At 38.2% G+C, this 24,929-nt stretch overlaps 1 protein-coding gene across 2 annotated transcripts in view; it reads right to left on the bottom strand.

Annotated features, from left to right (window-relative positions):
* Nucleotides 1–300: 300 nt before the first annotated feature.
* LOC127418688 (cingulin-like protein 1) overlaps nucleotides 301–24,929 on the bottom strand; it is a 48,104-nt gene continuing 23,475 nt past the window's right edge. The window contains exons 9-19 of one of the 2 annotated variants that reach the window (XM_051659431.1): nucleotides 15,565–15,771; nucleotides 15,169–15,273; nucleotides 14,526–14,678; nucleotides 13,775–13,945; nucleotides 8,000–8,158; nucleotides 7,791–7,880; nucleotides 3,330–3,413; nucleotides 3,067–3,191; nucleotides 2,850–2,958; nucleotides 2,183–2,346; nucleotides 301–1,550 (exon numbers count right to left, since the gene is read on the bottom strand). In XM_051659431.1, coding sequence (XP_051515391.1) covers nucleotides 1,406–1,550; nucleotides 2,183–2,346; nucleotides 2,850–2,958; nucleotides 3,067–3,191; nucleotides 3,330–3,413; nucleotides 7,791–7,880; nucleotides 8,000–8,158; nucleotides 13,775–13,945; nucleotides 14,526–14,678; nucleotides 15,169–15,273; nucleotides 15,565–15,771 — 1,512 coding nt within the window. In that variant the 3' untranslated portion in view covers nucleotides 301–1,405. The remainder of the gene's footprint in view (nucleotides 1,551–2,182; nucleotides 2,347–2,849; nucleotides 2,959–3,066; nucleotides 3,192–3,329; nucleotides 3,414–7,790; nucleotides 7,881–7,999; nucleotides 8,159–13,774; nucleotides 13,946–14,525; nucleotides 14,679–15,168; nucleotides 15,274–15,564; nucleotides 15,772–24,929) is intronic. The other variant, XM_051659522.1, reaches the window with a different exon arrangement.

The following is a 24,929-nucleotide window of genomic DNA, read 5'->3' as shown; positions in this document are numbered from 1 at the left end:
TTTGCTCTGCTCTAAAAGGTTTAATTGGCTAGATATTGCTCGTTTTGAGTCCTTGTGTAGAGTAAAACCTCAAACCACATTTGTACACAAATAGGCCTAAGTGTAATTGTTTAACTATATAAATTGCAAAGATTGTTACCCATTGATAGATTGACACCTGATATACAAACTGAAATCTGGTCAACAATCTCTAATCTGATGGTAAATTCCTCCTATTAGATTTAAACCATAAACCGTATCAACAAACTGAAAAATAAGCAAGGAACAGAAAGCAGACACATGAAGCCACAAACTGCACCATTAGATTAACTGTGGACTTTATTTCTTTTTTGTTTGTTTTCAGGTTTTTAGATAGATGTGTACAGAGAGGTAGAGGCAGGATTCTTTTTTTTTTTTTTTTAAACCTTAAAAAAGACGCAGTATTGAATAATAACTGCAGATTTGTCCCATTAAACATTTAAGCACTGAACACACAAAGGGCTCACTTCAATTATACAGTGCAAATCATCACAGTGTATTCCGAAAGTGTGATTGTCAGTTCAGTAATATACAAGGTTTGTATAAGTCAGGACATTTCTTTCCCCTCTGAAACAACAGGCACAAATGCTTTTAAATATACAGCATGCAAATACAGGGCATATTCGTAAGGACAGGAAAGTGTGTTAAAACCAATTCTAAAAGTTTATATATATATATATATATATATATATATATAAAATACAACAGGCTCATGCAGTTCATACATCCATAACACTGATTTGTGTTTCAGAGTAGGACGAAAAATCCTGGTAACATAAATATGTCAATACAGTGTAACATTTGAATGGAAAAGATTTGTACAGACAGAGACCAGAGAATCTGTTCAATTCAAAGGCATTTGTGTATGGTATAATGTTGAAAAATGAGATGGAAATGTACAGAATCAAGTGCAGCTTCGTATGAACAGTTAATAAGGAATAACATTTAATCTGATTGTTCATTAAGTAAAAAACTATTGGTCATCACTGTTTTGTTTTTGTCCCTCATACATATTTCCCTTAATATGTATTGTCTTTCAGTCTGTCAGTCCTTCACATTCTGGGTAGTTAAATAACATGCTGTTTTTGCATCATTCAATGATTTTTGCATCATTTTTATATCAGTGGATTTATTGGAATGGTAGAATATTTAATTGTACACAATTTTGACAAAAAACAAACAAAACAATTGACAAACATTGTGTTTTGCGCAGATATACAGTGCTATACAGTATTCAAAAGGTTTGAACACAAAAGATTACTTATAGAAAAAGCTAGCAAAAATATATCATCAAGGAAGTAAGGCATTAGGGATTGGTCTCATGGTTACATGAAATGGCATCTTTCCATCTGTATCTATAACTTCCTCCCAGTTTGCAGTAGTATTTTCACAGAGAGAAATTGGAGATGATGGCATCTTGACTGCTGGAGCGCTTGTAGCCGGATGAAGAACTGAAGTAGGTCTCACCATAAGTGCTGATGTCATCATCGTCATCATCGACATTCAGGACTGGTGCCGAGCTGCTCTTACGCCTTGTGGGTTATCAGAAATAAAACATTTTGGTTAGATTAAAGCAGTGTTTCCCAACCACTGTGCTGTGAAAGATTGTCAGGTCTGCCTGGGAAATGATCAGATGCCACAAAATAAAATTAAATAAATAAATAAATAAATGTGCTATGGCATTGCAAGAACAAATCTACAAATTAGAATTTTTTGGATAGCCGAATTTTAAACATCATGTGTAAACACTACCAAGACAGACAGAAAAACATGGACAAGTTCTTGAAAAGGAAAACTATTGACGATGGTTATGTGGGATGGTGGGATAGTGGTGTTTTTTGTAAAAAGTGTGCCGTGGCAGAAAAAAAAGGTTGGGAAACACTGGATTAAAGGATATAGGTATCATTTTCTATTTTACATAAGCTTGCCTGTTGTATACGACAGGACAAAAGTTAATGAGATCAGTAATAATATAATGCATTTACTTTATCTCACTGTATGATGTAATTCCATCATTGGTAATGGATTTAATTGCTTCATGGTGCTTTCAGTGTAACCCAGAACAGCAATAATGTATTCATATTATCTTGTCATAAGCGATCCATGTTCTGATAATTTATCTCTGAGCTGACTCTGGATCAGCAGTACTGTTTTAATCGTTTACCTCATCTCACTGCGCAGTGCTTTGAGCTGACTCTGGAGCTGTTCGTTGGCCTCCTGCTGCTCCTCGAGGTCTCTCTGCAGTTTCTTCTTGCTGTGCTCCAGTCGGTCAATCTCCTCCTCCGCCTCATCCATCTGCCTCTTCAGAGCCTTCAGACGCAGGTTCAGCTACAAACAGCATGATAACGGATTAATACAATATTGACAAAAAATTCAGCACAATTCAACCAAAGCGACAAAACTCAACTAGCTTGGATCTATTGCACCTGATTTTTTAAATTACTTCTGAAATGTAATCTGGTACTGATTACAATTACACAACTAAAATTGTAATCATTAATTAAATCTTATATCTTTTATCATTAACTACATCTTAAATCATAAATCTTTTAGATTACAATTTTAGGTGATTACTTGTGGATTACTTTTGCATGTTTTGATGAAAATCCTTAATTTGAAGTGTATTAAGTACCCACACTCTTTTCATTAAACGTTAGTAACATAAAATGTATCTGCAGTTTGATATTTGTCAGCCCCTGAGTCGTTTTACGTGATCCAGATTACATGTATTTCATAACTACCAAACACTGGATATATAACAGAGAAGTATGTTTGCTTAGAAGACTACAGAGATTTTATTTTCTCCTCTCAGTGGAGAGATCTCTGCTCACCTGATCTTTCTGATCTTGCAGTGAATGCTGCTCTTCATCCACTTGCATCATCATCTCCTTCACCTTGCGCTCTAGCCGACGGTTCGCCAGTTGTAGGTTAGCTCGTTCTCTGCACACACACATTTAGAGTAAAATATTTTAACTTCATACCAGACATTTTACTGACAAAATTCAATGTCATGTCTAGGATACACAAAGTAATAGTTGCCTAGTTTACCTCTCCTCTCCCTTCAGTCTTTCCTCCAGTTCCTGGATGCGGTTCTCCATCTGGGCCACCAGGCCCTCTTTATTGGGCTTCTGAGATCCCTCCAAATGAGCGATCCTGCTCTTCAGATCCTTATTCTTCACAGAAAGTGAAGGTGAGTGGATATTTCAATGTAAAAAGTTTACTAGCAGAGTTTTGCTTGTTTAGATAAGTCAAGAACTTTAAGAGGGGTTGATGGTTAGTATGGGACATCTCTCAGATGGGTTAGTTTTTACCTGTCTGTCCAGGGCGATCTTGTCACACTCCAGATCCTGTCTGCTGGCTCTCTCCTGCATGAGCTCACTCCTCATCTGCTCCAACTGTCACACAAACACAACACATATATTAAATGGCAAACCTCCCTAACATAACACACCAACAATAACAAACCATCTGCTCCACCTCAAACAAGAAACATCCCAGTCCTGACCGATTTTGCTTTACACAACTGGTGAAAGGAGCCAAACTGAAGGCCACATTATTATTAATTTGCTAATATTTAGTTTTACCTTTCTAAAGCATTTTTGTCTGAAGACCACCATGGACTTCAAAATATCACAGTTGTTGAATAGAATTTGGAGCTGAATAACTATTAACATGAATTGGATGTGCACACTTTTCTATAATTTCCTCAAACTTGATAAAGCACCTGCTTGAAATTCTCTATACTTACATTATTTCTAATGGACATCAGCCTTCTAAAGCATTGAGTTCACAAATAGGAGACCTCCCAAAAATTGGAGTAAAATTTGTCACAAAGCAGTTAAGCCTCTGTAACCATATTGTCTAAACCAGACGTGGGCAATTTACAGCCCACGGGCCGCATCCGGCCCTCCACATGGTTTAATCTGGCCCACGGCTCATTTAACCTAAAAGTGTTTTTTTCATTGGATATTTCAGTTATCTTGCATTAGGACCTACGGTAATGCATCTCCATGGGCATGTAACATATTCAGGGTTGCCAGATAGGAGATGCTAACTGCCTCCCCCACCCAATTAGAGATTTGGAAATATTCCGCCTAATGTTATACTTATTTTGTGCAATCTGGCAACCATGCACGGGAGTGTATTCTTTCTAGCTGCTACAAATGTAGCGATCTCTAGTGTAATATTCTGCTCAAGGAGAAGTGTGATACGGCCACTCTCTGTCAATTCTAGGGGCTTCTTGGGCTTTTTGGTAACAAGTATCAAGTGAAAGCGCCGTTTACGTGCTGATTCGGTAGCACACCTCGACAATAATTTGCACCTGATTAATGATATTGATAAACTTATATAAAAACTGACCTTTCCGCCATCATTTACTCACCTTTGTCGTTCAAAATCAGTATTACATTTTTCATCCGTGAAACACAAGATTGAGGGAAGAGAGGATCATGTTTGTGGCTGTCCAAGCTCCGAAAGCATACATAAAAACACCATTAAAGTTGCCCATAACACTCGTGCCTTAGATTTCAATTCTTCTGAAGCCATATGATAGTGTTGTGTGAGGAACAGACCGAAATTTAATTCACCTCATTTGAAACCTCAAGAATGACCTTGTTTACATGAGCACACCTGACATCAGCGCTTTGGGCTGTCAAGAGCTGCACACGCAGGATGCGCTGTGGTGCCAGGCTAAAGTTTGAAGGCAGAGGAAAAGAAATTGCACACATCGGTTCTTATGTGTATTTTCACTATATTTGTTGAATGTGTGAAATTGAACGAGATTTGAGGATGCGTCAGTCTTCCACGCCACCTTGCAATACATCCGCGTCCCCACTCACTTTGAGAACCACTGGACTAATGGGAGTATTCTGCAATTGCCTAAAGTACTGTATTGCTCTACAAAGGTAGATTATTTTCTATCAGGCTGTCATTCAAAAAAACTGAATAAAGGCTGAGCAATTTCCATGGTAATTTATTATTTAATTTTACATTCTCTACATCTGTTTTAATAAAAAAAACAATCTAAAATGATTGTGACTGTTTGTCGCAAAGCAGGCCAGTTTACTTATTTTATTCTCAAAACATTACCCATTTACATACTAAAAGGGTCATGATGCGGATCTCATCAATGGTTTGGCTTTCCATTCAGCACACAACTGAATAAAACAGGCTGCATAACGATGATAAATGATTACTGCAAAAATTAGATTAATATACAGGTGTGAGGGATTTCAACATTTCTAAATTGCACATATAAAAAAAATACATATTCGTCTCTCGCTTGCTTTTGCTCTCGTGTCAATGATGCTGAGATCTATGTTTATATTTTATTAAAGTTCATCATTTGTTTGCCTGCAAACTTAGTAGCACCAAAATGCACAAGCAGCCTCCAGAATGGACAGAGAGTGGCCGTATCACACTTTTCCTTGAGCCAAGTATAAATCTCTAATTGGGGGGTTTGCATCTCTTACCTGGCAACCCTGAGTATGTTAAATGCCCGTGGAGGCGCATTACACTCCCAATGCAAGATAACTGAAATATCCAATAAAAAAAAAAAAATGCTTTTAGAATAAATGAGCCGCAGGCCAAATTAAACCATGTGGAGGGCCGGATCCAGCCCGCGGGCCATAAGTTGCCCATGTCTGCTCTAACTGATCAATTAAAGTTTGAGTGTGTAGGGAGAGCGACTGGATTGCATCATTCATTCCTTTTTTACTCTAAATCTCCACTTTAACTTTTACTTTCAGATGTGAAAGTGAAACTAAACAGGCACCACATGTGACTTTCAGATGTAGAAGTGAAAGTGGAGATTCATAGTAAAAAAGGACTTACATTTCTCACCCACACCTATCATATCTTATTTTTGGAGCTCCAAAGGTCTGATCGACATTCACATTGTATGCTGAGATATTCTTCCAAAAATCTTTTTTGTGTGTGTGTGTGTGTGTGTTCTGCTAAAGAAAGAAAGTCATACACATCTGGGATGGCATGAGGGTGAGTAAATGATGTGAGAATTGTCATTTTTGGGTGAACTATTGCTTTAATAACAACAACTGAATATGTCATAAGTTAGCAACTAAGCCCTACTCAAGAATAAAGAGACAGAACTCGCCTCAAGACTTCAGAGAGATATAGAAGAAAGGAGAAAAATTGAAAAGGAGAAAAAAAAACGATCGATGGAAGGAAGATAGCACTTTTTGTCTGGTGCCAGGCTGTAAGAGTGGATGATATTTTATGCCAATTAGCATGTGACAGTGGGTCTCATGGATGAGGGATGGGTCGTGTGTGCCGCTTTACCCTGCAGGGCGCTGCGTCAGCAGAGCAGAAAACACACTGAAACTAATCAAAGCAACAGACCAAGCAGGAGAGAGAGAGAGAGAGAGAGAGAGAGAAAAAAAACACACAGAGAGAGAGAGAGAGAGAGAGAGAGAGAGAGAGAGAGAGAGAGAGAGAGAGAGAGCGTGCAAGCAAAGAGCAGGAGATTACTCTCATTTAGACAGCCGCTCCTGCACCTGCTGTCACGGACGCAGGTGCGCCTATCCTGACTCCCCATATCCCCCCACTTCTGTAACCCACCCCAGTCTCCGCAGAGCCCTCTACTGTTTCCACGTAAACTCAACACTATTGTGTCATTATGTTTGCCTCGATTCTCTATTTCCAGACAATTAAAAAAAGATCACACGCTCCTCTCCTTTATAACTATTAATCACCTCTTCAACACTGATCTAGATTTGCTGTTTTTTAAATGGGTCTAAATGTGGTGCGACAGGTGCAATCAGAGCAATGCACCAGATTAGCTTTTGGGAAAGTTTAGTTTGAAACAATAAACCATTAGGATAAATGTAGGGTACTTGCACTGAAAGTTTTACAAAGGTCTTAAAGTTCAGGAGTCATAGGTGCAACCATATGATGCATGATCCTGAAATTAAATCAAGTCTGCCTTGCTTCCATAAAAAGCACTCAACCAACAGTTTTAAGACTGAGATGGTAAAACACCAGGCCATGTTTCTCAGGAATGCAAAATGTCCCCTTTAACGGCTTTATCAGTCAGGAAGGAAGAACTCTCTGTGGTCTCTCTCTTACAGCAAACCTCTGATTTGGGGATTGTGGACTTTTCTATGAAATTGTTTCAAAGTGAGAGTGAGCTCTGAGATGCCCGACCTCTTGCATATTTTGGCTGAGGTAGAGCTTTAGAAAGAGGTCTTAATTGATGCCTGAAATTTGGACAGGCACTCTTTCACCAAGAGGCAAGCTGCCAAAGAGAATGATTACGCAAGCTCTTCTTACAATGCACTGTACCCTTCACTCTCTTTTCTCTCTCTCCCACTCCATCTTTCTCTTGCTCTGGTGTGAATTTCGTCTGAATCTTTAGTGCAATTTTTGAAAGCAGAACCACACAGTGGATCAAGGGGCTGGTTTTGTTCAACTGTCACTTGTGCTTTGACTGGATTAAACAGTGTGTTTGTAAAGTGCTCAGAGTACCCGGGAAGAAATAGATCTACTGACCAATTTAAAAACGCCTGCATTGTGTGTAGTGCAGTGATTTTTCAGAATGTTTTCTTAGTAACATCTATGAAAAAATCATTACTTAATAATTTTGGCCAGACAGAAATTCTGATCACGAAGTCTAAACACAGTTTCTGTGTTGTCTGTACAACCGATCAGAGACTGCCAAAGTTCTAGAGCAGAATAAGCTGCAAAGAGTACCAAAGTTTGTGCAGGTAGTCAACAGTCTGGCTCTCCAAGACTGGTACAGTAAGATCAGTTTTCACCTGTTCTCTCCCTCTATCTATTCTCTCCAATAGCATATCTCCACTCTGCCTTTCCTCCTCCAGCTCCATCTCTAACTGAGACACACGGTCCTGTTGGTAGATAGAAACAGACAAATTTACATAACTAGGTGTTTACCACACAGACTGGGTTCAATTGTGAAATTCAATACAGAACCACAAAAGAAGAAATGTGTCTCTCAGTACTCTACCTCCAGGAGTTTGACTTGTCTGCTTTTGTCATTTGAGTGGGCTTTCGTCTCTGCCTCGACCTCCAAATCAAAGACCTTCTGCTCCAGGTCATTTGTTCTCTGCATTGCTTCATCTCTCTCCTTCTGACACTGGTGCAGTTCCTTTTGCACATGAGCCAGCTAAAACGCACAAAACACATTCACATTTTAAAGCTTAACAACAACTTTAAGTCAACTAGGACAGTTGTGAATATTCAAGCTGTGGATTGGAGCTGTTCAGTCATGGCATCAATTTGTAGGACAACCTGGAAGGTGGATTTCTAACCTGTAGGACCAACCTGGAAAAAACAATTTCTAATGGGTTTTAGAGTAGCAGTTTTCCATTAAGCTCTGTGGATAAAGGAATAGTTAAAAAATTAAAATTCTGTTATTTACTCACCCTTTTTCAAACCCATATGTCCCGTATGATGAACACAAAAGGTGATGTTAGGCAGGATGTTAGCTTCAGTCACCTCTATTTTACTTCCATACATAAAAGTGAAGGATGACTAAGGGTGTCAGTCCCTTACATTCTGCCTAACATTCCTTTTGTGTTCCACAGAAGAAAAAGTCATACACGTTTAGAACAACATGAAGGCAAGTAAAAGACAGAATTTTAATTTTTGAGCGAACCATCCCTTTAACATTCCTTAAGACTTTCCCATTTTGTGCTACAAAATAAGAAAGCACACATCATACCTTAATCACGAATTTTGAATTTACCATTATGTGCTTTTGTGAGTTTGTTTACTTTTGAATTTTTTTTTTTTTTGACCATTTGAAGTTTGAATTAACAAGGATTCCATTGGCCTGTTTGAACATTCCGTCTATGAGATTTTTTAGATATTTGATTTTCTGCTGTGTGAAAACCGTAAGTCTGGTCTGTTAGAAGAGGCAAAGCTCCTAATGTCAGAACAGTCTGAAGGTCTGTACCAAGTTTGGTGGATGTAGCTTGATAGCTCTAGGAGGAGTTAGTGTTTAAAATGTTGGTCTCAGTTTAAGGATTTTGAAAAAAACTCTAAACCGAGTTTGAAGAATAACAATGTTTTGGCTTCTTCCCTTTGGGTTTGTCCATCTAAACATTTCTAGTTAACTAATACAGTGATGTGCATGCTATGTGGGAAATTTCTCCTTTAAGTGTTGTGAACTTTTTCAGTTCTTCTGTAGTTACAATTTTGGCCACAAGATGCTACCTTCCCCATTAGTTAACTCCTAACACACATGCACTATATTGCCAAAAGTATTCGCTCATCTGCCTTTAGACGCATATGAACTTAAGTGACATCCCATTCTTAATCCATAGGGTTTAATATGACGTCAGCCCACCCTTTGCAGCTATAACAGCTTCAACTCTTCTGGGAAGGCTTTCCACAAGGTTTAGGAGTGTGTTTATGGGAATTTTTGACCATTCTTCCAGAAGCGCATTTGTGAGGTCAGACACTGATGTTGGACGAGAAGGCCTGGCTCGCAGTCTTCGCTCTAATTCATCCCAAAGGTGCTCTATCGGGTTGAGGTCAGGACTCTGTGCAGGCCAGTCAAGTTCTTCCACACCAAACTCGCTCATCCATGTCTTTATGGACCTTGCTTTGAGCACTGGTGCGCAGTCATGTTGGAACAGGAAGGGGCCATCCCCAAACTGTTCCCACAAAGTTGGGAGCATGGAATTGTCCAAAATCTCTTGGTATGCTGAAGCATTCAGAGTTCCTTTCACTGGAACTAAGGGGCCAAGCCCAGCTCCTGAAAAACAACCCCACACCATAATCCCCCCTCCACCAAACTTCACAGTTGGCACAATGCAGTCAGACAAGTACCGTTCTCCTGGCAACCGCCAAACCCAGACTCGTCCATCAGATTGCCAGATGGAGAAGCGTGATTCGTCACTCCAGAGAACGCGTCTCCACTGCTCTAGAGTCCAGGGGTGGCGTGCTTTACACCACTGCATCCGACGCTTTGCGTTGCACTTGGTGATGTATGGCTTGGATGCAGCTGCTCGGCCATGGAAACCCATTCCATGAAGCTCTCTATGCACTGTTCTTGAGCTAATCTGAAGGCCACATGAACTTTGGAGGTCTGTAGCGATTGACTCTGCAGAAAGTTGGCGACCTCTGTGCACTATGCGCCTCAGCATCCGCTGACCCCGCTCTGTCATTTTACGTGGCCTACCACTTCGTGGCTGAGTTGCTGTCATTCAAAATCGCTTCCACTTTGTTATAATACCACTGACAGTTGACTGTGGAATATTTAGTAGCGAGGAAATTTCATGACTGGACTTGTTGCACAGGTGGCATCCTATCACAGTACCATGCTGGAATTCACTGAGCTCCTGAGAGCGGCCCATTCTTTCACAAATGTTTGTAGAAGCAGTCTGCATGCCTAGGTGCTTCATTTTATACACCTGTGGCCATGGAAGTGATTGGAACACCTGAATTAAATTATTTGGATGGGTGAGCGAATACTTTTGGCAATATAGTGTATGAAGCATACACAGTTGTACTTCATTCAAGTGAAGTTTACACTAGGGCTTTGAGCTTTTTTATGTTAGTTTTAAGTAGAACCAGAGTAACAAAGATTCAGAAAAGGAAGAGAAGTTGCCTTAATGAGTATTTGCTATTAAAGCTGATGTGTGTGATTTTTTTTTCTCATATCCCAGCCACATATGCAGAGTCGCCTCTAAATAAGACATTTGTAGGTTGATTTTACCTAAAAGTGTAACACTGTTGAGCTATCACAAAATTCCTGTTTGTTTGAGCGGCCTTTCCAGCTTGACACACTAACAGTGGCTCAACCAATGCTTTGAGTTTAGGGTGAGACTATCTGTTTATACAACCAATGGAAGACAGAGGGAGCTTTCAGGAATCTGTTTGATGACGCTAGTGGCGCAGAAATTACAAATCTTTAAGCGTGTACTGTATACATGTGTAGACTATTTAGTTGTGTTTTAGAGAGGTTAGTGATAGGTATATAGTTCCAGAGGAAACAGCTGTGTGAGAGAGGTCATGCACTGTGAGAGATTGTCATTGAGGAGAGTCTGTGTCAGAGGGAATTCTGGGAGGATGAGGTGTTGGTAGGTCATGCTCTCTACAGGAACTCAACATCCTACTCATACTCTCTCTCTCTCTCTCTCACACACACACACACACACACACACACACACACACACACACACACACACACACACACACACACACACAGCTGTGCAGGAGAGAAGGTCTCAATGTTCCATCTCTTTTTTTCTTTTTACCATTTGTTTTTCAACGTATCTCTCCATTGGTCTTTATTCCTGACACATGCACTCTCTCCCACTCTCTTCCTTCCACACTCATGGAGCTGAAATTTTGAAGGCAGACTAAATATTTGGCCCAAATGATATGAAGAAGATTTTGAATAGAAACATGTTTTGCTAAGCATTTTTGCCATTAAACCCCATAGAATCCAGGACTGGCATTACAGTCAGTCAGCCAGCTCTGAATCCAGGCCACATTTCACTCTTGTTCTCAGCTCATAAAGTGTTAATGAGATCAGGGGGGCGGGGGGGAATGGGTACTTCTGTCCCCACTATTCCACATTACTTCATTCACAGGGCCTGACCAATAATGCCTGATTCCCATATCAAACAATAACATTCCTTAAATGCCACAGTGTTGACAGGGTTAAAGCGCATAATTGCATCCAACAGCAGAGGTCAGGGGTCAGTCCCACTTGGGGTTGCTGAGTACATAAACTGAAGGGTTGGACATACACCGTGAATAAGAGTTGAAGTGATTGAAAAATCCGAACTGCCAAAAGAATGTTGGCCGATGATTAATGGCTATGAGGAACATTCCAGAGGTTTACTTAAGGTTTATTTAACACAGAGAGCTGATATACTGATATACATGTCAACAGACAAAGAGAGAGAGAGAGAGAGACTGAATAAAATGGAAGTTATGCAAATTATCTTTATAATGCATTTGATGGAGTTTACTTTCAAATATCGCTCCAACTAACTGTTTCTTGAGAAATACATGGTACATAATTGTCAGCTTGTAAACATCCACTAAGGAAATGTAGGTTTCATTTTGGGTAGATACTGTACTAACACCTCTTTATCTTCCTATATTTACTTATAATTTTCAAACAGGATAAATATTTAGCTTAGATCCTACATCAATAAAATGTCATTTTACTTATAGGCATTCCTATTCAGGCAAACTGAAAAATACCTCTTATTTATTTTCATCATGCAGCTTTACCTCTTGCCCTGCATTTATTAAATGTCTACACTCTCTAGTATAACCGTACAGTCCACTTACAATAAAGAATAAAGAATATTGTTTTTTTTGGACATGTACTATGGTAATACCATGTTTTTTGGACATTCAAGATGGTGATACCATTTTTTAGACACCTACCCATAGTAATACCATGTTTTTGTTAACATGGTATTTTACTGTACTATGATAATACCATGTTGTTGTTTTTTTACTGTACTATGATAATAAAAAATACGTTTTTTTAGACACATATCGTCATAAAAGCATGTTTTTTGGACCTGTAACATTGTGATGCCATGTTTTTTTTAGACAAGCCCTATGATAATACCCTATGATTCTTTTACATGTACCATGGAAATACAATATTGTTTTGGAAAACCACTATGATTATACCGTATTTTTAGATACATACTATGGTAATACCATGGTTTTTGGACATGCACTATAGTAATCCCATGTTTTTTTGTATATGTACCATGGTAATACCATGATTGTTGGACATGTTACATGGTGATACCATGTTTTTTTAGACACATACCACGATAATGCCATGTTTTTGGAAATGTACTGCAATAATGCCATGTTGTTTTTTATATATACTATGGTAATACAATGTCTACGTTTACATAGACACCAGAAAGCGGGTTATTGTGAGAAAGCGGCGTTCTTGTTTACGTGCACTGTTTAAGCGCCGTACTCTTTACTCCTGTATACATGCGGCTCGGTCCGTAAGGAGCTTTCTCCAGAGCAACGTAACTTCCCTGCGATGCTTGTGTAAATAACAAACATGGCATCCGAGGAAGACTTCACTATTTTGTTCTCTGTTGCTTCGCTTTATTTCCAGATATTCCAGAGTTGTTGCTGTGTTTGTTTTCTTAATTTTCTATCGCGACCTGCAGTGGAATTGCGCTGCAATAGTGGGGATTCCCTTTACGTATAATTCCGGGATTTCCTCATTGTACAAGCGCATATACACAAATGTGAGGGACCATTGATTTTTAACAATGGTGTTTATAAATGGGTATAATTTATAGTGTATGTGCTTTTCCCACTGTACTCCCAGATATGTTTTGTTGACTTGTTGTTGGGCTCCATCCTACGACGTTTGTTATTCGGCCTGTTCCACACACATGCGCACTCCTCAAAAACCTGTTAGAACGCCGCTTATGTGTTTACATGGCCACATAAGCAGCTTTCTCCGAGAGAAACGTAGGTGTGTTAAACTGCTTTCTCTTAATCCCTTAAACGGCGTAAGGAAATCAGCGTTCTCGTTTACATGACGTTTCAGAACACAGATTTCTGCAAAACCCCTGGAATAACCCGCTTTCTTAAGTGCATCTATATGTGTTCACTGTTTTTAGACATGTAACATGGTAATCCCATGGTTCTTTTTACATATACCATTTAATGCATTCCATTTAAAAATATTCTGTTGTCTTTTCTGGACCTGGTTTCAGACAGGTGGTTTTTGTAAAACTTTGACATTTTGCCATCCCCCACCCACCTCCTCCTGAAGAGTCTTGGTGGCAAGATGTGATTTATCTAGTTCCAGTTCTCCCTCTCTAAGCTGCTTCTGCAGCTCTGCCATCTCCCTCTGGTTTTTTTCTTTATACTTGTCTATCTGCTCCTGCAGCTCCTGAGTTGAGCTCTGAGATGCCTCTACTATCTCATTCATCTACAGAGAGAGAGAGAGAGAGATATTAAGCATTGAAACCCTAGTGGGACAAAGTAAATGTTGTCAATTCCTCAGAAATCTATCAGGCTGCTCAGGTTTCCTTGAGACACATCACACTAAAGCTGCAAAACCAGCACAGATTGTGTCCTTTTAAGGAAATTGAAAAGAAACAATGTACTGACAGCTAAATTATAAATAAGTTTGTTAAAGGAATAGTTGACCCTAAAATAAATATTCTTTCATTATTTACTCACCTTACTTAAAATTGGAAGTGGCGCATACAAGTCTTATGGAATATGATCATAAAAAAATAAAAATAAAAAAAAACAAAATATATATATATATATATATATATATATATATATATATAAAATATTATAATAAAATTATATACATATGTTTGCCAGGACATTCTTCAAAAATTCACCTTTTGAGTTCCACAAAAGAAAGTCAAACAGGTTTGGAAAGACATGAGGATTATTAAAAAATTACAGAATGTTCATTTGTAGGTGAACTAATCCTTTAACACCCTTACAGAGGAAAACAAACAGCACTTTGGTTTGATCCAGGTCTATCTAACCTCCCATTGTAATTTCTCGACAGTCCTGTCCAGCAGCCTTCTCTCATCTTCAATTTCATTCTTAGTGTTTTTAAACTGCTCTTTCTGACTCCTTTCCTCCTTCAGTCTCTCCTCCAGCTTATGGTGCTCTTGAGTCATCTTGGTCAAGTTTTTCTGTGAATGGGAAAATGTCATTTAAAACAGTGATCCCATGGCTGCCCTTAGGCCAACTATAAATAGTACTGTATTTTTAAGCTGGTTTAAAGAATGCACAGTTTTAAGTCCATATGACCTAAATTGTTCCCTGACTTTTCCAGTTGCGATTAATTGGCAATGATTTTTAGAAATAATTCAAATTGATTGCACTCACAAAGAGCATATTTCTAGCCTACACAATATTTTGGAGTTGAGCATAACTAGAAAGATCTACATTTACTATAGAGATTTCAATTACTTTTTAAGATTTTGTGGATTTTCTTGACTTTTCCAGGCCTGGAAATCACAATTTTAAACCTTGATATTTCCAGGTTTTCTATAATCGTGGGCTCCATGTGAAGAATTCAGAATAACTTGACTTATTGTATGATCTCTTACTATCTTAGCTCTAATATATAAAAATCAGGCTTATGTACGGTTTATGTACGTAGGAGTTCCGAGGTCTCACCTGCACATCCTCTAGGCGAGTATGAAGCGCCAGATTTGCTCGGGTCATTTCCTCTTCCTGTTCCCTGACCTCAGCGAGAGACTCCTCCAACAGTCTCTTCTCCTTCTGTAGTCATACAAACAAACACGTTACAGATGTTCTTCATCTTTGGGGCTGGTTTTCTAGACTATGATGAAGCCTTTTCCCCAGACTAAGAAAATGAATTAATGGAGAATCACTGCTGATGGAATTCCAGGCATGACAATCTTAATCTTTGTCTGGGAAACTGCTACCTGTCAGACTAATAATTAGAATGCAATAGACAACTCCACATGTATTTATTGCCTGAAGGCTGTGTGTGTATGTTTAAAGTAAGCATTTTCTTTTTCAAACAATCAAAGAGAAAGTTGAAGGCACCTCCAGACAGCTGGCACGCTCCCCCAGCCTGCTCTCCTGCAGCTTGGCTTCATCAATGATGCGGTTGAGTTTGGCCACCTCATTCTCCAGCTCCTGCGCCCTCCTGTGCAGCTTCTCCACCTCCTGAGACAGACGGCCTGCCTGGCCCTCAGACAACTGCCGTGCTGCCTCCACTTCCTCTTTCTCCTTACTGGCTGTGGCGTTGTTCTAGAAAGAGAGCATGAGATAGAGAAAGAAAGCAGTTACATACATCCTCTTTCTAACAGAAATAGTGATAACCATGCTTTAAAATATACACTCGTATATTATAAAATACAAGTAAAAATTGGCTTTGGCGAGTAAATAAAACATAATTTGCCAGCTGGTTGGTACCTTTATTTGGGAACTGTAATATTACTCGGAAAAAAAAAAATTTCTTCAGAAAAACAAACTTGTTATCCTTTAAATAAAGCTTTTTTCTTACCCCATTGGCAAATATTTGTAATTTTTTAAGCAAACTAAATTTTTTTTTAGATTTCTCTGAAAACAACACAAAATATCTTATGTAATTTTGCTTCAAGTTAATTTATCTAGTTTTAAGAATGTTTACAATTTTTAACTAGAAAACAAGACAAAAATACGGAGTAAGATAATGATTTTTTGCTGTATGCATGGTTTAAGTCGAAATGTAAAATAGGCAGACCCTCGCTGCAGGTAAGTGACGTGCATGTGTTCAAAAGACATAAACTGTCCACAAAAGAAAACATCTGTTGCCTCTCATGTCCTCTTTTTCCCTCGCTTTACCTTACTTTTGCCTTTTTAAGAAGTTTTTTCCCCCCTCTAGAACTCCATGCGACACCTCTATAGAATATTTCTCACTTTAAGCCACCAAAACAAGATTTCTAAATCTTCATGTTTTTGTCAGGTGGAGTTCCACCAAGAGACGGAGACTGACTTAGTCTGACCTTATATATAAAGCGCAGTGACACAATGACCTGCCTATGTTTGTCACAAATATACAAGAGGAAAACAGCCAAATAATCCAGCCAAGTTTGATGACTAGTAAAAAAAATAAACTCAGCAAAAAAGAAACGTCCTCACTTTCAGCTGCTTTTATTTTCAGCAAATTTAACATGTGTAAATATTTGTATGAACATAAAAAGATTCAACAACTAAGACATAAACTGAACAAGTTTCACAGACATGTGACTAACAGAAATGGAATAATGTGTCCCTGAACAAATGGAGGGTCTGTATATCAAAAGTAACAGTCAGTATCTGGTGTGGCCACCAGCTGCATTAAGTACAACAGTGTCCTGAAAAAGGGACGTTTCTTTTTTTGCTGAGTTTATTTATGGCTGGAATAATTTTCTCAGTTCACCAGCAATTGGAGCTGTGGTATGCAAGTCCATAAAGTCTTGCAACTGAATCCGTCTAAATAGAAAAGTGAGTGTAAGACAAAAGGCCTCTGACCTTTTGACACCCTCTTGAATGATGGGGGCCATATAAATGCAGAGTCACAGTGGGCCAACAGTGGGGATGCTAAACTGAACGGCTCTGTCCAGTTTATTTGTGCTGTCCTTTTAGAGTTAGTAAAGCATGTCTCCTCTAGTTTCTCAATGACTCAAGCCGACACATTATACAGTTTCCTGATTCCTTAAACCTTTTGAAGAATTACAGGTTTAGCGGATGTCTCTGAACATGAACGAATTCCTTAATTAGGCTGTGCTCTCTTTGTGTCTGTCTCATTGTTAGGATTTGGCTTCTGCTTGGCCAGTACTAGAGCACCCAGCATTTTTCTCTGCCAAGTTTTATGAATAAAGGAGACTGCCCTGTTGAGCTACTGTGTGCATACAACACTACAGACACATTTTGTAATTCCAAACTCATTCAGCGATTTAAACGTCCAAGAAAACCATAGGCTTGAATGCCTTTGACACCTAAAATCAGCACGCCAGAGCTCCTTGAGGGTCTTTTCAATTAACAAACTGAAAGGTTTTAAAAGCAGAGACAATTGTCATGCAACGATGGTCTCTTTATCCTGTTGATGACAGCTTAAAGATTACACACAACATGATTGGTTCCAGAACTGGACGAGCAGGTAGATCGTTTGCTCTGCATGAGGGAATGTGACATAACAGGTCTGGCCATCCATTGCGAGTAAATGTGGAAAGAGACAATGCTTGAATTATAACTAAACAAAACACTTACTGGGCATGAATTGTGCGTGCTGGCTGATAAATGCTAACAGTAGTTGAAATTATATTTTCATAGCAAATTTGTCATTTTTGAGTGCTTTTTTAACTTTTGTCCAGTGATAGTGACCATACAATCTTTAAAAGTTAAAGAGTCTTATGGGCCTTTCAGACTGAACATGTGCATGTTTAATAAAAAATAAAAACAGCGCAGATGGACACAGATACGCGTTAATGTGTCACTTCAATCTTAGGCTACATCACTGAAGATTTTTGGGTCGAAAATGCATTGATTTTGCTACATTTACATCTCTCATCGACACAGGAACAGTGTATTCCCCACCAAAAATATAGACTTACAAAAACTAGTACCGCATACTGGAAGATGAAAGCTTTAGGAAACAGAGTTTCCATATTAGTGTGGACGTGGCCTCAGGCCACGGGTGGGACTAGGGGTGAGCTACCAGGGCTTAAGCCCCAAATGTTTTCGGGAAAGTCCAGAATGTTTTTATCATCGTGATGTCAAAAGTACCAGTATTTTAGTATCAAGTTGATAATTAATTATTCTATATACAGTATGTACACAGTATGTACTATATATATATATATATATATATATATATATATATATATATATATATACACACACACACACACACACACACACTGTATATACAGTATATCAGTTTTAGGCACAAAAATTTTGCATAGTGAGGATGTCTCAAAAAATAATGCCATAATTAGTTTTCATTTATCAATCAACTTCATACAAAGTCCAGTAAACATTTAAATAAGCTAAATCAATATTTGGTGTGAACATCTTTGCCTTCAAAATAGCACCAATTCTCCTAGGTACACCTGAACAAAGTTTTTCTTGGTTGTTGGCAGATAGGAAGTTCCAAGCTTCTTGGAGAATTTGCCACAGTTCTTATTTATGTCTCAATTGCTTCAGTCTCTTCATGTAATCCCAGACTGACTCAATCTTCAGTGGGGGTGGGGTATCTGTGTGGGCCATGACATCTGTTGCAGGTTTCCCTGTTCTTCTATTTTATTCTATTTGCAAAAGGAATGTTTGGGAGTCTAAAATGTATATTTCCTGTTGACACACTAAAGCTGAAGATATACGTAAATAACCAAATGTTTTTGTGAAACATTTTATGTTATTTTATGCTTTTGCACAGTACTGTATATATATATATATTAATGATACCAGTCTACACAGTATCCATAATACCAAATACCGACTTAATTCAGTACCCACACGCTGTCTTGTCGGGCGGCTGCTTTTGAATACTTGCATGCAAATGTGCGAGCATGCAAGAAGAGTGATACAATGAGTAATATATACAAATGTGCTTGAGGAATTTGGAAACTTTAAGTCGAGCCAGGACATTTGCATTTTTTTGTCAAAACTCGTTTATTAAGACACAATGCCATGAACCTCGCAAACTTTGGCAAACCTAGCAATTATTTTTTCCCCCTATTTTAGCACATTTACTGCTTGCTATCTTCTTAACTAACTTAAACACCCAATGAATCAATAATAGGCTTCAAAACTGTCAATTGTACACAATTTGTGTCAAACTATGGAAAGCCGAAAGACAGTGTCTTGAGTGTTTTTTTTAAAATCCCGTTTAGAGTTAAAAGCATGCAACTTCTGACTTTAAGCATATCTGAAGCATAGACAAAAGTAAATATTAATATTTTAATATTTACATTATAAATGACACCCCACTGATTTACATTTAAACTTTTTTATAAAAGTGTATTATATTTTTATATTTCATCAAATGATGGGCCAATACATATCCACAGAGGTCTGGGCTTAGCTGAATATCTACTGACCCTAGAACCACCACTGAAAATAAACATTAAAAAAATCAATGCGCATTTAACCAAAAATCTAAGTGTGTTTTCATGGTCTCGGATTAATCACACCATGCTACAGGTAAGACACACCAGAGCGATGCCATAAAAGACACTGTTTAAAATATCTGTGCCCTAACGGAGTGGAAATGCAATTGCAAACCCTGTGATTAACTAACATCCGGACGAGGACACACCAGCTGTGTGTATGTGTGTGTGTTAATGAAAGGTTATTCCTAGCCTAACACAACAGTAACTCATTAGCAGAAAAGGGTGGATTTATGTCTGCTCTGCTTACAGTTCAAAGTCCTGAAGCCCCCCTCTCTACAGCCCTTACTGGTCACTAATGCTGTACTCATTAACCACGACACCACCCAAAATAACCACAGCCAACCCCCTCAAAATAAACCTAGACCTCTGTTACGCCACACCACCCCAGACTACTGGGGCCTGGATGTTGTGTTGGGGAGTGCCTTGCTAATATGTACAGTTGAAGTCAGACATTTACATACACCTTAGCCAAATACATTCAAACTCAGTTTTTCACAATTCCTGACATTTAATCGTAGAAAACATTTCCTGTCTTAGGTGAGTTAGGATCACTACTTTATTTTGAGAATGTGAAATGTCAGAATAATAGTAGAGATAATGATTTATTTCAGCTTTTATTTTTTTCATCACATTCCCAGTGGGTCAGAAGTTTACATATACTTTGTTAGAATTTGGTAGCATTGCCTTTTAATTGTTTAACTTGGGTCAAACCTTTTGGGTAGCCTTCCACAAGCTTCTCACAGTAAGTTTCTGGAATGTTGGCCCAATCCTCCAGACAGAACTGGTATAACTGAGTCAGGTTTGTAGGCCTCCTTGCTTGCACACACTTTTTCAGTTCTGCCCACAAATTTTCTATCGGATTTAGGTCAGGGCTTTGTGATGGCCACTCCAGTACCTTGACTTTGTTGTCCTTAAGCCTTTTTGCCACAACTTTGGAGGTATGCTTGGGATCATTGTCCATTTGGAAGACCCATTTACGACCAAGCTTTAACTTTCTGGCTGATGTCTTGAGATGTTGCTTTAATATATCCACATAATTTTCCTTCCTCATGATGCCATTTATTTTGTGAAGTGCACCAGTCCCTCCTGCAGCAAAGCACCCCCACAACATGATGCTGCCATCCCCATGCTTCACGGTTGGGATGGTGTTCTTTGGCTTGCAAGCCTCACCCTTTTTCCTCCAAACATAACGATGGTCATTATGGCCAAACAGTTAAATTTTTGTTTCATCAGACCAGAGGACATTTCTCCAAAAAGTAAGATCTTTGTCTCAGTGTGCACATGCAAACTGTAGTCTGGCCTTTTTATGGCGGTTTTGAAGCATTGGCTTCTTCCTTGCTGAGCAGCCTTTTAGGTTATGTCGATATAGGACTTGTTTTACTGTGGATATAGATACTTGTCTACCTGTTTCCTCCAGCATCTTCACAAGGTCCATTGCTGTTTTTCAGGGATTGATTTGCACTTTTCACACCAAACTACGTTCATCTCTAGGAGACAGAATGTGTCTCCTTCCTGAGCAGCATGATGGCTGCGTGGTCCCATGGTGTTTATACTTGCGTACAATTGTTTGTACAGATGAACGTGGTACCTTCAGGCATTCGGAAATTGCTCCCAAGGATGAACTAGACTTGTGAAGGTCCACAATTTTTTTTTTCTGAGGTCTTGGCTGATTTCCTTTGATTTTCCCATGATGTCAAGCAAAGCAGCACCGAGTTTGAAGATAGGCCTTAAAATACATCCACAGGTACACCTCCAATTCAGTACAACTCCTATCAGAAGCTAATTGGCTAATTGCCTAAAGGCTTGACATCATTTTCTGGAATTTTCCAAGCTGCTTAAAGGCACAGTTAACTTAGTGTAAGTAAACTTCTGACCCACTGGAATTGTGATATAGTCAATTAAAAGTGAAACAATCTGTCTGCAAACAATTGTTGGAAAAATTACTTATGCCACGCACAAAGTAGATGTCCTAAACGACTTGCCAAAACTATAGTTTGCTAATATTAAATCTGTGGAGTGGTTAAAAAATTTGTTTTAATTCAACCTAAGTGTATGTAAATTCTGATTTCAACTGTATCTAGCATAAGAGAACATCCTCGAGTTATGGTCACTTATCTGTGTTTGCAATACTACAGAAGATAAACACAAAGTGAAGAAAGACTAGGGGTGGGAATCAGCAGGGAATTGGCAATACAATATTTCAACAATATCTTGGTCACGATACAATAATATTGCCATTCTTTATGTTGAGTGTACTGCGATTTAAACCTGTGATATTGACCTTATGCATCAGAGGAACTAGCTAAATTTTGTCATGGATCTTCCAGTATAGCGTTTGTTATATAGATATGGTTTTGATGTCAAAGTGTAATTAGCTAGTGAAGCTGATTTACAGGTTATAGAGTTGCCAAAAATTTATCATGAGTATTTTAGTGTTCAGGGTATGTCATAAACACTGGCCTAACTCTCATTCAAAAATCCACATGTTCCTACCTTTACGCTATGGATGTAATGATATGCCTCTGTGCTCATGAAACTCAACGAGACAAAGTAATTGAAAATATCTCTGTAATACACATCTGGCCATCTTCTAATGTCATTCACCCATCGGGTTATAGTTAAGGTGAGCAGATTTGAGCATTAAACCGGGATGGGGAAAGGGTTGTCACTATATTACACGTACGCACGCACACACACACACACACACACACACACACACGGGTGTACATTTTTATTTTTTTTATATATTCCCTTTCAACAACTTTAAATCACATTTAAGTCTTTTTAATATGAATTAAAAAGTAATTAATTAAAAGTAATGCATGATAATACGCGCTGTCACTGTTTGAAATTTTATGTCAGCTACACATTTTAACACAAATTATTAACTAATTGGAACTTAAGCAGAATTACATGTATAATAATTAAATATTTAATTATATCAAATATAAAATTATATAAAAATATCATGAAGTGCAATGTGACATACAGCAGCTTTTTGAATGTCATCTGTCAGGTCCAAATTACCTCCACGAGTGTCAGAAATATGAACATTTAGAGTGACAGCAAAATACCTCACTGGCATTTTCACATAGTAAAGGTGAAAAATACTTTCGTGTTCCCATTCTTGATTTATTTTGACTGAATTCTCTCAGTAGCTTCAATACAAACAGAACATTAAATGACAAAACCAGGAAGAACAGAGCGCTGAATAGGGGCTTAATTCATTTAGCAAACACTTTTCTCCAAAGCGATTTACAAAATGATTAAGGATACAATGCAAGCGATTCTTCACTTTTTTCTCAATCTTCATTGTACTTAAGTAGGTGATAACTTAAGTAGCGTGAAGAATAGATACATCAGTGTGATAAAAAAAATATACACTTTTTTAAAAGAAATTATAATTTCACATGAGGGAATGTTTGTTTCAATATGTTTATCATCACACAAAAGACCTTGCAGTCTGGCTGTACTGAAGATCTGTACAGGCATCCTTTCAAATGAAATGGTTTGTACACTTATTTTCATTGCTCATTCCAAGTTTGCATTTTGGTCAAATAAAAATAATTGTGTTTGTTGACCAAATTCAAGCCATATAAAATAATTGTGAAAAATGTAACTACAAATTTTGAAACTAATCATTAGTTAGAATATCGATAAAGTATTGTAAGGTGAAACATTGTGATACTTTGAGATACGTTTTCCCTGACCTCTAGGAAAAACCTCTTTTAAATATTTGTCCACAGAAATGAAGCTATGTCATGACCCAAGGTGGCTTATCACGTAGTCTGTGTCCTTCATAGAAGGTTACCGTAGTTTAACTGTGGCAATATTTTCTTTCCTTACAAGGAGGACGAATGTCTGGAAACATTTTGCCACTGATAAACTACAGGACATTGAGGTAGTGCTGAGAGACTGCTGAATTGGGGGAAACTGACGAAACTCTGAGCAGACTCTGTTTGTATTTAATGAACATTCACACATTCCCTCTCCCTCTGTGCCCCAGTTCCCGCAGTCAGCTCTTTGAAGGCCTTCGGACTCGACAAAAAGAGAGAGGCAAAGCAGAGCAGCACTCATACGGAGCTCTCTGTTTGCTTCTGTGTTTCCTTTTTTGACAGAGGCATTACAAAGACTCAGTAGAGCAGTGTGATCTGAATGGTGCTCCAGCCTGCTTGGGCTATTTATCTATAGTTGGGTATTAACCAGCATTGCAAGAGTGTTTAAAAGGCTCAGTAATAACAATGGCAGGAGAATAACATTCACTTCATGAACTCAGAGCAAGGACACAGAGTGTCCCCAAGCTTTGCAGCCCTAATCTTTGTAGCACCGTTTATTGCCCAAACGATCACTGAAACTAATAAACCCGTCTAAAGCCATACCAAATTCACCATGTGAAATTATTTTCTCCTTCACTTGCACTACAGTACCTCCAAAAAACAATCTTAAAGCCAGAAAGGAAAGCAAATTAAATCACAGGTCAATCCCACTGTAGTCTCCACTGGACTGTTTCTGTCACATTATCAGTTATATTGGAAGCAATGTGTAGTCTTTCTCTAACTCAAGGCCAATTTATACTTCTGCGTCAAACCTATGGCGTAGGCTCCACGTAGTAGCCAATGCAGTAGTTTGCATTTACATTTCTGCGTTGGTGTGTCTGCGATATTCTGGGTGTACACTGCCAAGTGCTAGTATATTGAGATAAAATGCCTTCAGAATGAATTCTGAAATAATTATACATTTCATATGTAAACAAAAGCATTGTAATTTGTGGATTCAAAAGTATATTTAAACAATTATTATAGCATTAAAATATTTTTATAACAACATGTTGTCTGCCATGCAGAGAGAAAATAAATCAGGTTTATAAACTGTATGCTTTCTCTTGAGTCAATAAAAGTTGTGTCATACTTTTGATGCTCCGTGCTGGAAAAAAAAGTCAAGCAAATAACTCTTAACTACTCACTTGACCACTTGTCATTTTAAAGCTTTAAAGTTGGATTTACAATGCATATATGCAAAAGAACGAACTTTTAACAGGTGCTTTTTAATTTGCTGACAAATTAGAAGGGTTCCATTTTCATAACTTATGAAATATGATTATTTACTGTACGCACTCTCAAACATATGGTCAAAACATCATACAGATCGGAAAGTTCTCAAGTAGAATACAACAAATGTTGTCAATCCCATAGTAAATATATTTAGAGTAAAAGCCCAGATAAAAAGCACAAAGTTAAGAAGTTATAAACAGATGTGTCTTTTTGTCGCATTTCG

Source organism: Myxocyprinus asiaticus, chromosome 1 (genome assembly GCF_019703515.2).
Source record: "Myxocyprinus asiaticus isolate MX2 ecotype Aquarium Trade chromosome 1, UBuf_Myxa_2, whole genome shotgun sequence".
NCBI lineage: Eukaryota > Metazoa > Chordata > Actinopteri > Cypriniformes > Catostomidae > Myxocyprinus > Myxocyprinus asiaticus.
Note: the sequence above shows the minus strand (reverse complement) of the source record. Positions and strands in the feature narration are given on the sequence as shown.